Genomic DNA, 13,663 nt, shown 5'->3' with positions numbered 1-13,663 from the left:
ACCACCGTTGTCTTCCATGGACTTCCGTGTCTTTTTGCGTAGCTGAGTTTACCAGTGCTTTCTTTCTTTCTCAGGAAGAACCACACTGTAGATCTTGCCACTCCTAATACTGTAGCAATTTCTCAGTTGTTTTTTTTTTTCTGTTTTCACAGCTTAAGGATAGCTTGTTTCACCTGCATGGAGAGCTCCTTTGACCCCATGTTGTTTCTTCACAGCAAAATCTTCCAAATGCAAGCACTGAACCTCAAATCAGTGCCAGGGCTTTTATCTGCTTAACTGATAATGACATAACAAAAGAGTTGTCCATACGTGTCTATGAAATAGCCTTTTAGTCAGTTGTCCAAAATTACTTTTGTTGCCTTTAAACATGTTAAGGAGCTGAAACTTCTAAGCCCTACACCCAATTTGAATGTGGTTACCCACTAATGAAAACTAAGAGACTACACATTATGTCCATGTCCATAACACTATAATTACAATATCTTTCAGTAAACGGGTAAAAAAAAAAGCTTGTGTCAGTGTTCAAATATATGTGGACCTAACTGTTTATTACTGTGCTGAGTCTGACATCTTTAAGCTCTTTCTTTAAAACAGCGTTCTTTAAGAGATAGAAAAGATATTTTGATTGTGTAAGGACACATCAGGACTCATCAGATACTGTTGATCTGCTGTAGATAGTCTTTCAGGCCTGATACTACTTCTTTTGTTCTCCACTTGTACAGTTTCTTCAGATTTTTTAAGGACATGGCACATTAATTGCTAAATTCCGACAAATTCTTGGCTAATAGTGAATCACCTTGGTCAAACTGTCTTATCTTTTTTGCAGATTCAGCTAAAGAAAAAATGATGGAACTAATGATGTGCAAAAAGCAGTAACACAATGCCTCAAGATCCCATCCATCCGTTGTCTTACGCTTATCCTTTCAGGGTCGCAGGGGGGCTGGAGCGTATCCCAGTCTGTCACAGGGCGAAAGGCAGGGTATACCCTGGCCAGTCTGCCGCAGACCTAACAAGAGAGACATACAACCATTCGCACTTACATTCACACCTATGGACAGTTTACAGTTACCAATTCACCTAACCCAACGAACTGCATGTCTTTTGACTGTGGGAGGAAGCCGGAGTATCCAGAGAGAACCCACTCAAACATGGGGAGAACATGCAAACTCCACACAGAAAGGCCACCGGCCTGATGATAGACTGAACTCAGGACCTTCTTGCAGTGAGGCAACAGTGCTAACCACCATGCCACCGTGCTGTCCACACTGCATTGCTAAGTTTTATATATGTACACACAATAGTAATTCATTCCCAATTCACGGGTCAGTGTTAAGTTAACAAAATTAACAAACAAACAAACAAACAAACAAACAAATCCTTTAAACATAATCAGGTATAAGAACTGGACTGAAAATGAATGAAAAACCAGCCAATGTCCAAAGAAAAGCTTTGAAACACCTGCAGAACTGTTTGGAAGACCACTTAAAAAAAATTACAATAAAGTGTGGGCCCTTCAAAGCAGGATCTAAAGAAACAAGGAGTTGCTTAAGACGGTACAATAAATCCCCTCATCTCTCTCCCTCTTTGTGCGAACACTAATTTTTACCCCCTTTGTTTGTCACATTTTCATAGCACACATGAAAAGAAAAATGACTGGAGTCCATAATAGCCATGCTAAGAGTTTGCATTAGAATCTTTTATTAATAAATCCGTTCTTTAAAACCTGTCAGAGAGGGTTATTTATATGTTTTCACTAGGCATACTCTGAGTAAACATAAGGCGAAACACACTGCATATAAACAAAGATACACCTTATACATGTTAGGCAACCAGGTGGACAGTTTGCAAATGCTGCCTCTGTTGTAACTTGTCACACCATTTATTCTTCATGAGTAGAATTAGCATTGCATTGTCTAAGCCTCTGTGCTGTTGGCATTAGCAGTGACATTTCGCAGGTAGTGGGAGAGCTAGATTGGCACCCCGAGGGGTTGAAGTGGCCTGTCGTCACTGCAGTGGTAATTATTCCAGAGGCCTAATCATTAGAGAGCTGTTTTAATCAGACTTCCATCAGTGCCCAATGGAACGTGATTAATTACATCTCCAGCAGCGTGATCCTTAAGGACCACTACATCAGGATTACATGACTGACAAATAGGCATGGTTTTGTAAGGCATTGTCCATACTATTCAATTAGGTTAGAACATCAAGTGACTAGACTTAAATTAGGAACTCAATATGTAGAATAAATTTTATAGTAAAGTCAGCATACACATTTGTTATTATCTTTAGATTCACCTCCCATACTTGAAATACTTTGGACTTGGCTGCTTTTGTGTAGTATTTTACACTTGGCAATTACACAGCAGTAATGAAGGGCATGTGAAAGAGATGTGGGGAGTGGGCAGAGGGGGAGGTGCTGCTGACACTTCCAGATTCCCACGTTAACCTGTGTTCACCTGCCTCTTGACAGCTGGGGCAGCGGGAGGAAACGGGCAATGTAACTTGAAACTCAGACTTGCTGAGCTTGTGTTTTATAAAAATAGTCTTTTGCAATGCGTGTATGTGTTTGCAAATGTGTGTATGTGTGTGGTGTATTGCATATATTTTAAATAAGATATACAAAATACGGGGTATTTACTACACTTCAAATAAAGAAGCGTGGTAATTTAGTGGAATAATGTTGTTATTTTTTTCCTGAATGAAGACTTTAGAGGTACAAACATCTTGCAAATCAAGCTTCTATAACTGTAATTGCTTTTTTCATACAAAATTCATCATAAATTATTAGGTCTATTAATATATATCCAAACCAGCCTAAACTTGTTTAAACTTGAACAACTCATCAGTTTGATTCAATGATGGGAAATGATTCTTTGGCAGTGAAACAAGCTTACGTTTATTGTGTCATAATAACTTTTTAATCTGTTTCACAGGAGTGATATTGTTCCGACTTCCTTTCCAGACTTTTGTAATAATTTGAATTATAGACTTACTGTCGCACGCACTAACACAGGCTGTCATGCAGGTTTGTTTACTTATTTAAACAGCCGTGTCGGTTGATTATTTGCATACAGGTCCTAGAGTTTGTCTTGTTTGTTGCAAGGCATTAGTCTTCTGTGATCTTGTTCTAGTAACATGTATGCCACATGTTATAACCAGTTAGCTCAATCAGTCTGGCCACGTTGAAAATCCGCTCATGAATGAGCATCATGGTTATGGATACAAGAGCGCCATTGCACTTGTGAAATTGCTATTCACACCCCCACCCCCCCTCACTCAGTGTCTCTCTCTCCTTCCATTGCCCTCCCTCCTCACTTGCTCTGTGGATGTGCTCTCTCTCCCTCTCTCAGACGCTCTGTTTACAAAGTCAAGGCTGCTCTGAAGTGACTATCTCTGTGATTTATTCTTTTTTTTTATATCAACACTACCTCTTGTGATCTGAGACCTGTGGTTGGTGGATGAAGAGAGAGGGGGAGGACACACATGCATTTGCACACACTCCTGGACTCACTCAGCTACTACCTGGTGTGGGTGACAAGCGTGAGCTGTTGTCGGATGTGTCACCATCAGTGTGACAACTTCTGCTTTGCAAGAGGGTGAAACATTTGCTTTTTCTTGTGCTATGCATGTTTATGAAGGGGATTTTTTGCTGTTTCAACAGTTTCTAGCTCATTCTTCTGCTTTGACCAGGACTGCAAAAGATAGCTTCTGAACTCTGTGAGGCACAGAAAAATAGTGCAAAGACAGAAAAAACTTCAATATTACAAAGTTCCAAAATTCTAGGCTTACTTTCACTTCCTATCAATGCTGGGATTACAGTTAGTCTGTGAGGCTATTTCTTTCAAAAGGATATTTCCAAGGAAAGGAGGAGGAGTGGTTTCTGCTGTGATTGTGTGACCCTTTCTGGGGCTTCACTGTTGTGACCTGAGAATAACGCTCCAGGGGAAGCCGGGGAGGAGGTGTTCTCAAACCAAACAGCTGTGTGAAATATGTCTGAGAGTGGGACAGCACTCCCCATGGCCCTTGACTCTTTGCTGTAGCCCTGATGCAAGCTTCAGAGACGCGCATGGCCACCGGGCAGCTGCCTCTTCTCTTGTTGGTGGTGCTGGTGGAGGTGTTGAGTGGAGTCTGTGCACCAGCAGATGGCTCAGGGAAGTACAAAGGAAGCTGGAGGTGGAAAGGTGACAGGAGCCGTGAGTAACTCCTCCTTCCTTTACTGCATCAGATTTTCTCTACTTGTTCTTTCTTGTCTTTCCTTTTCCTCTTTTGCAAGAGTATCCAACAGCTTTTCTTTTCTAGCTGTTTTTACTGCTCTTTTCACTGTTGGGACTTGTGACGTACGAGCTGGGAAGCACTAAGCACTGTGTGCCACTTTGATTGCTCTAGTTGCTGTTTGAGTCTCAGCTCATTTCTCTGTGACAGGCACCTGGATATGAGAGTGAAATAACTCACTTATATGACTCCAGCAAGCTTGGCATGTGTTGCCAGTTTTAAGAGGTATCAATATGTACGTGACTGCAAAGTGCCTTTCTGCTTTTGAATTTACTATGAGTTGCAATCCATAGTTTATTATCCTGTTCCATGTGTCCTTCTTTCGCTCAGCATTACTCTAATATTCCTGCATGAATATCTCTCCGGGTCTCATTCGTAGTCATTAATTGATCAGTGTGGAGTTGTAAAAAGCTACTCAGAGTGATAGAGCTGCCTATTTCCTCAGAGTAAAAGCTGAGAGTAGCTCCGACTTCATTATATATGCTGACACATGAGTGCATGGATGTTGGGAGGAGAGAATGTTCAAATGAGAGCTGCGGTTGTTTCAGGACATTGCTGCTGTCCCCGGCTTTTGGCTGCTGGCTAATAGGATTGTTTGGCATGCCACCACTGCTTGACTCTGAGTGATGAAGTGGAGGGTATGTCCCTTTGTGTCTGTGTCTGTCCCCTCTGTGGAGGTTAAAGGGAGATCGCTATCTTGATACTGTTCCAAGATTAAATGACTGGAATGGGATGGAAAAGACACTAAGTCAGCCTAGAGGAGGTCACTGCCTTCCCAAGGAGACAGAGCTGGTCTCAAGTTGGCATGAAAATTGATATTGTTAACAGTTTTAGATGGCAATGACACTGGAAGTGTTGCATTTGGTGTTATATTTAGTTACTTGACAAAGGAATTGGAAATCCTGTAAAGTGCATTAGTAGTCTCAGTCACCAGATCACTAGTAGAGTGTTTTTTACAAGAACCCTCTTTCTCTTTTAGTGAATGGCAAACTGAAAGAAATGTTTGGCTTTTGGTTTGGAAACCTGACTGAGACTAAAAGTTGGAAGTGAAATGTAAATACAAAAAGGTACGAGACTCTCAAAAGCCTACACCACTCTGGGAAGCACTTCTGCACACAGTGTGCTCTCTATAAAATATATCATCTTGAATAAGTGAAACATTTTTACCCAGAAAATATAGGAAAGACTGTTTATGCAAATTGTACAAATTATTGCTCAAGCTTTGTTTCTGTTATGCAGTCTCCCTGTCAATCAAATTTACTGATAATTTGCCTTTTTACAGCAGCCACAGCAGATTTGTGCTCTAAAGCTGTGCTTTTTTTAAGCTCGAAACAACTTCTAACTGTGTATCTAGAGACAGAAGCACGCTCATACACATTAATATGCAGTTATGCAGTTTCACTCAGTTAACATCCGCAGGGAAATACAGGTGTGTATTGTCTGACTGGTTTATGACTAGAATACATTTTCACTTCCAAATTTCAAGTAATTTTAGTTCAGAGTTTCTAGGTTGTTATTTAAGCTGGTTGCTCATGCCCATGTTCATAATTCTATTTTAGATATAATAAGAAATAAGAAATATTTCCATGCTTCAGTGTTTATAAAACAAACTTGCAGCATCCACTCAGACTTGTTACTCTTTTGTCACCTGCTGTCAATCATCATCTCCAACCACAGACTGTACACAAAAGATGGACATAGCTTTTGGGTCTGAACAAAGGAATGTTAGGTCTGAACCCGCATTTTTTCTAATGGCCTGCAGGGGGCAGTTCATGTTAAATTTAATATATCTCGCTACAGTTTCATGTTGACATTTGTGAACATAATGGACAAAAAGGACATGCCCAGGTGGAAGTGTACACAGGTTCAAGCTTGCAGGCAAGCTGTTTTTGAAGAGATGAATGTACATGTGAGACAGATGTTGGTTGATCACAACTCCTTGGGGTTTTTTTTTTGTGTGTATTTGTTTGTCACTGAAAGATGTCCCTGTGTGTTTGGATGATAAAGAGTGGGGAAAAGACTGTTGAGCCATTTAAAACATATAAACTGAACAACTTTGTATATGCTCAGTTTACAAATGTGGGAAATTAACTCCTTAATATGTGTATCTGTCTGACCAACAGCAGTAGTGCTGATGTGTTTTTTGTGTTTGGGCAACACAGTGAGAATTGTGGAGGGTGTATAGTAAATGTACCCTGGCAGTGATAGTCTTTATTATTGTAATCTCGAAATTACTTTTTGTCCCTGCAAAATTTAATCTTTGGAAATTGTTGAAATATATCTCGCCGTATAATCTGTGAATCTCTAAGCCTCTGATACGCCATTAAAACAACAGTAAAAATGGACACATTCATACTCCTGTGCTTCAACCCAGCTTGAGCAGCAGGGGCACAACAAGCCAGGTCACAAAAATCGAGAGGTACAGCACAAACAGAAAGGGCAGCTCGTGACAGCAGATTGTGATGTCAGTTTGACATAATCTTTGTCATACAGTGCTCTTCATCAGATCCCACACAGCAGGTATAATGAGACCTTAAGAAGAACCCAGGCAAACTTTCCAGCAAGAACTTCACAAACTAATAAGTCATATTTTATATGCAGTGTATAGTTCTGTTAGTTCTGAGTGAAGCCTTACGAACTCCAAGATGTCTGTGACATAGATGTCTGTGTCACGTCTGTGTCACTCCAATGCTGAGTGAGTTAGGCTATAGCCCCCTGTGTGAACCAAGCTGGTTAACCAGTTAATTATCTATTTAACAGAATGTGTGGTTATTACAATAAAACATGACTCAAAATATAGCAATAAAGGATTAGAACGATGGACAATATGCTACATTTTTATATTTTTCTTGTTTTATTTGCATTCTAAGGACTACTTAAAGTGTTAATGTAGTTTTACCAATGCAATAGGACGTGATCAAATTTTATGTGTTTTTCTGTTAATGCATTTTCCTCATATTTTGCATTAACAGATGTCTAAAAGGTTTTTGTATTACAAATCAAAATGAACACAGATGTTCCTCTATGTCTGCTAGATATGTAAATACACAGCTGTTTGCCAGTGATAACACCTCAGTTTTTTAGTGTTTATAGCTTGCTGCCATTGAAAATGGTCAACAAATGAGCTAATGCAGGGGTTTATGTCTCCACAATAATATTCATCTGTATTGCATCCAAGCATGTGGTGATAGAATCATTTAACCTTTCTGTTGTGGCAGGCTGTCACCTTAGAGTCGCCTTATCTTGTCACCTTATTCACTCTACAGAAAAAAAATTGTTTAATCTCTAAAAACCACGAAAATGGAGAAATGTTACTCATAAAATGTTCATGGGTTTATCTGACTCATCTCCTGGATACTGAATGTGGCATGCAGACTGCTGCATGCAAGTTTCATTTAGCAGCACACAAAGCATAAAGAGATATGCATAAGTGAATTCTGCTGATATAAGTAATAATGTCACTGGCTAATATTTGCTATCCGAGACTAAATCTCTGCTAAGAGTGTGCAGGCAGAGCTCCTCTCGCTGGACAAGTAACGTGTACTTTTACAGCTAATGTCAGCACACAGTGGGTTTTTTGTATTTTCATGTCACGCCCTCTCATGATCTTACACATTGGCCAGTGCATGAACTCAAAGCAGAATCCATAAAACTGGTGTACAGGTATGAGTGTGTGCAGTTAATAAATAAAATATTACATTTTCTGTTTTTAGCATCAAGTTGTCTCCACACACCTCAGATGCACCATCTCTATGTGTAACTTTTAGTTTTTACAACATTCTGCTTGTCAAGAAGACAACTCAGGAGTGGGTTAGTTCTATTGTTCCAAGCAAATATGACATAATTATTTATAACTGATACAGTATATTTACAGTATTCATGGATAAACATGAGCTTTGGTGAACCCTTACATGAACAAGTCCACAAATGGACCACCAGCTTTGTGCTGTTTGCTGAGGTTTCGGTTCTGCTTCTGACACAGCCTCATCCTTGTGATTTATGAGGCAGATTATAGGATTTATGGCTGATTTACTCTGCTCTGGATGCTAACAGAATCCACAGAAATCTAGCTGGCTGCCTCTCAAAATTTGATCAAAGTGCATTATTTATTTCAGATATACTAAACGTTTTCCATGCAAACGGTTTATAACCATTCCAGTTTATTCTGCAAAAAAAGTAAATAAACTGACTGATTTATCGCCATATTTTTCCATTACATGGTCGATTTGTGTGACAAAAAATACTACTGCCTGCAATATTGTCATGATAAATTATCTAGCCGTATGTAGTTTAAAGTATGTTTTGGCCTATATAAGTCTCTGGTATAATTCTCTGGTTTCATTTGCCTGAACTTATGAAACCTCGTTGTGTGCAGCTTTACGCTACATTGTAAATATCAAATTTAGTTGTGGCTAGCATAAATGATTTTCTGTAGGAGTTTGTGGCTAGCATAAATGATTTTTTTGTTGGAGCTGCATATGCAAAGATATAAACTGATACAACCAATAGATGGCAACAGCGACATGCTGGGCTGGTTTGAGTTTGAGGGAAATAATGAGTGATAAAGAGCAGTGGACTGTATCATGTGGTTTGGGTCAGAGGCCAGATGGAATCCAGACAGTCTTAACCACAGACACACAGTCATCAGAAACAAAGCCCAAAGCAGTAGAAGCTCGCAAATATGTGGAACAATTATTGTAGATGTCTCACTGTGTGTAAGGAATAAAGTGAATCTCATGGTATGAGCACCAGATCCAAATCTTTTCTTTGCTGTAATATTAGAAACCTTCCTCAACCCTCATCACTTACTTTTTCCATATTTGGAACCAAATAAGAAACAACTCTTCATTATTCACACTCACACTCTAATTAATTCACTATTAGATGTGCTAATGAGTACCAGAGCCCAGATGTGTTCTCTCTTTTTTTTTTCTCCCAGGTTTTTTGGTCATTCTCTGCACTGCTTCCTCTAAGCTCTGCTCTTCATCACACCTTTCCCATTTCTCTCCCTGCCCAAGGCTCTAAGAGGTACAGACATTTTTTAATTAGATAACCGTGAGCTGGGAATCTCAATTACCGCACGCCATACACAAGGTCAGAAACAAAGCGATGGAAGGTCAGTGGGATGGCAAAAGGGAAGAGGGTGCAAATGGAATCTCAGTACTGATATTGGATTATTTATCTTGTCACAGTTCCTAAAATGCAATGAACCTGATTCACTCAGTATTTGTAAAAACAGGATCTATAGCAAGACATGGCACACATGATAATTATGCGTGTGTTTTCCAAACAAGCCTGCACAATAAATAAATAAATAATTAAATAGATGTTTTCTTATTGTAGTAAGAGGTCCAATCCTTGAATTTCTAATGCATTCACAAAAACAGCTTCATGTGAGAAGAATTGAAACTTTTCAGCAGAGAGATGTGAAAAAAAAACAGGTGGATACTGTGATCAGACATGGCCCATAAATATGGGGCTCAGAGAAGCATGAGCCAGAGGGAAATCACAGGATTCTGAGAACATTCAGGGTCAAGGGTCATTAAGTACTGAGGCATGTCTTTAAAGGCTAAAATTCAAATGGTACCACTCCTTGATGTTTTATTCCTCCTTTTTTCACGCCACTTTCACTTTAGCCATTTTATAGGGAAATGTTTGCACACGCAGATGCTTTTCTTTTGCACATCTGGATGTGAGATATATAAAATGGGGGGAAAGCACATGCTCTTACTTCACTTTCTTATTCTGCTTTAGTCTGGACACCCATATATCTTCCAGATATATAACACATATTATAGTCTGAGTACATATACATCAAACCTTGAATAACCTCACCATACCTTGTATTTACCTTATTTATTTAGCCCTACTAACATTTCTACTACTTTTATCTCTTTTATCTATTTAAGTGGTGCCAGTGTTTCGTCCTTTAAAAAGACAGAAAATATTCACCCATCAGAACTTCAGCTTTCAGGACTTGCGCTCAGCAAAGTCATTGACAGCACTTCTGACTAGCTCTTAAAGTAAGTCACATTATCATATGCCCAGCTGTATAGCTTTAAAAACTGTTTCTGCTTTGATATACTGGTAGCTATAGCAGCTGGCTGCCAGCAAACACTATACTGGACCTCTCATGTTTGTGCCTTTTGCCATTTTTAATTAAATTATCTGAGAAATAACATGGTGGTGCACTCTGTCTTGTTAGTTTATTGATCTGTGCAAATGAACAGATATGTATGTTATGCATTGCACATTCATGGAGATAGCTTGCTAATCTTAGTTAGCATTCCAGCTGCTCATCCAATTATGGCAACTTCTGGCTGCAAAAAACTAACAAGTCATGGGTGACATCATAGTAGGACTTCTGTTTTATTTGCAGTCTGCGGAAATTGTCAATCCAGTGTTTATTTGAAGGGAAACATGGTTGTGTTTATGCTCTCGCTATAATACTACTAAGTCTGTGCTGCACAGTATATTGAGGTTGCGGTAAAAGTTAAAAAAAATCACACTTTTCATGTCTTTGCCTTCTTGGTTTAACAGAAATTAATGTTGAGGTTTTGCAAGTCTATGCTATTGATGAAGAGAAATATTGATGACTGCACATTCTTGCATGAACATTAAATATTCACGTTTGATAGAGCGAGTTCAATTTAAGGTACATTTGTCGACTCCTTCATTAACTTTTCTGCTGATGAGACAGGTTTGCTTTGATTTTCTGAACTACATGCTGTAGGGCATTCAGACATAACTGTGCACATATAGGACAGGCAGTCTGTCTGGCAGACAGCAGCAAACCCACACCGTCCAACCACAGCAAAGACAAAGCAAGCTGTTTACCAGCCCAGATGAAAATCTGCTGAGGCCCTCGTTCCCCTCACTTCACTGATGAAGTGGTAATTATAGAGGTCTCACACCTCCAGAGAGTGCACAATCTTAAGTCGCTGTGGTGTTATGCCTGTCTGTAACACATTTTGGTCACACTGTTAAACAGAGGCAACGTGGCTAGTGGAGGTTTGTGGCTGTTGCTGTGTTTTGTTACTGTTTCTGCTGATTCATGGTTTATACAAATTTAACGTAAATTTAAGTTCTTATCAAACGGAACAAAAAATATTTGAGTTGCAACTAATTGTTTTCACTCCATTTGAACAATTATATTTATTTTTTATGCTTTTCCTATCTTTTTATGGAACCATTGGAGCAGCCCTGTATAAACAAAAACATATTTTCCCCCACAGTTTTGGGTTTTTTTTTCTTTTGGAAAGCTCAATAACTAATCCACCTCTGCTGTCTGCATGTCTTCAATAGTGGCAAACACACATCGGTTTAAGCACAATCCAGCTGTGTCAGTGGTTGGGCGTCCGTCGTGGGAGAGGGTCTATGTATCAGCATTCCATCGCCGCTGACACAGCATTCACACACCACTATCCCCTGCTCCATCTTACAGTATCAGCGCTGTCATAATGGAAATCCATTCCTCAGACACTGGTTAACTTGTGAGCTCGTGATTTGCATTTGTGTGGAGATATTCAAGCCATCTGTTTCCATAACCCAGGCATACAAGAGATTTTCTCATGGTCCAGGTCATCAAGTGGCATTAATAATAATGCCACTTGATGATCTGGACCTTTATATAGCGGTTTTTGAGACCCTCAAAGCGCTTTACAATTCCACTATTCATTCACTCACTGGTGGAGGCAAGCTACAGTTGTAGCCACAGCTGCCCTGGGGCAGACTGACAGAAGCGAGGCTGCCATATCGCGCCATCGGCCCCTCTGGCCATCACCAGTAGGTGAAGTGTCTTGCCCAAGGACACAACGACCGAGACTGTCCAAGCCGGGGCTCGAACCGGCAACCTTCTGATTACAAGACGAACTGCCAACTCTTGAGTCACGATGATCTTGGCTTACAAAGTGAATGCAGAATCCAAGGCTGATTAGTGGGTAGACTCCTGACATTAAATTGCTCTTCACTGTCACCACACGGAGCATCTCTAATAAAACTGCATAAAAAATTAAAGCTATTTTAATTCAAAGAGGTATTCTGGTTTTGTGCTTTTAACATTTTCAAATGATGTCACATTACTGCATGAATGAAATATTGATGTCTTGCTGTAACATCTTTTTTAAGTGCAGCGTGAGCAGTGGAACAGTAGGGAATCACCCACTACTTATGATTCAGTGAGAGGCCTATTGTGGCAGCGACACTAATCAGCACTAATGAAGACTGGCTGTGGAGTCTCACGTCATAAAACCTAAAATGAACCTGTCTAATTAATTTGCTAATTGGAAATCTGGAACAAAACAAGGTTGGTGTTTTTATATTGAACTGTCTCGTTGTAACTTAATTTTGAGAAGGCTGTGAGTAGAAAAAGCAGCTGGAATACAATTAATAACTTGGTTTGATAAATGTTATAGGTATTATATTTAGATGCTCACTTCATTTTGTACTAGATGCTGGAAGCAGCCTTACACATCATTCAGAAAACGGTGGGATAAAAGGGAATGAGCACAGAAATAGTCCCTAGCCACATAAAGGCGCTATTGGACATATTACCACCAGATGTCTGACACCATGTGATTTGTTTCACCCTCTGTAACCCCTTTGAATGTAACAAAAATGTTGTTGGTCTCTTGCACGTTTTATATTTCTTCAGATGTACTGCAATAAAGCATTAACTAAAAACATCACCCATTCCATTGTGTGCAGCCACCTTACGTTCTCATCTTTCATGGACAGTGTGCCAAGTTTCCTTGGATAGAAATTCACCCTTTTTTAAAAGTACTCAACACAAGCAGATGGTAATGCAATACCCTGCCTGTAACACATCACTCCATAATCTAGCTGCAATCCAGAAATTCACCTGTCACTAATAAATTTTGCTGATTTCATTTGGTGAAGGGGTGACAGAAGGGAGAGCTGCTATGCCTTTACAGGAGGAGTGGAGGGTTGCACTTTGTCCTTTTGTTGCATTTCCTGCCTTTCTTGGATTTACGATGTGCTTCTCACAGCCTCCGGCCCTCCGGTGCTTCGGCTCTCCCATGTGTCATGTGACACCTCTGCTTTACAGCTAGCAAAAATCATCAGAGGCCATACCTGGGAAGCTGCTTGTGGGCTTTTTTAACACTGCCAAAGCTAATAATAATATTAAGTTATTTATTATATGTATAACTTTTAAAGTAAGGGTCTAAGGAAAACATTGTATATGCCCATGCAAATTATTATTATCTGCCTAATACAGTGACTGAATAAGAGGTTAAATAATGAATTTGCTCTTGGTATATATTGGAATGTGATAGGGAAAAAGTCTTCATATGGTCCTATATGAGGCCAGTCTGCTACTATTTTCCATATCAGGTATAAGGTTGGATATCACAGATCGTCCCTTTTTGTA

General features: G+C 39.6%; 1 protein-coding gene across 5 annotated transcripts in view; it reads left to right on the top strand.

The window, feature by feature from the left end:
* robo1 (roundabout, axon guidance receptor, homolog 1 (Drosophila)) overlaps positions 1-13,663 on the top strand; it is a 228,348-nt gene that overhangs the window by 55,472 nt on the left and 159,213 nt on the right. Inside the window, exon 1 of one of the 5 annotated variants that reach the window (XM_084951695.1) lies at positions 3,419-4,193. The exons of 3 other annotated variants lie outside the window; for them this stretch is intronic. In XM_084951695.1, coding sequence (XP_084807821.1) covers positions 4,046-4,193 — 148 coding nt within the window. In that variant the 5' untranslated portion in view covers positions 3,419-4,045. Of the gene's footprint in view, positions 1-3,418; positions 4,194-13,663 lie in introns of those variants that run through there. One more of the 5 variants, XM_084951699.1, reaches the window with a different exon arrangement.

Source organism: Perissodus microlepis, chromosome 14 (assembly GCF_051167445.1).
Source record: "Perissodus microlepis isolate ML-2025 ecotype Zambia chromosome 14, ASM5116744v1, whole genome shotgun sequence".
Classification (NCBI taxonomy): Eukaryota; Metazoa; Chordata; class Actinopteri; order Cichliformes; family Cichlidae; genus Perissodus; species Perissodus microlepis.
This window is presented reverse-complemented; position numbering and strand designations above follow the sequence as displayed.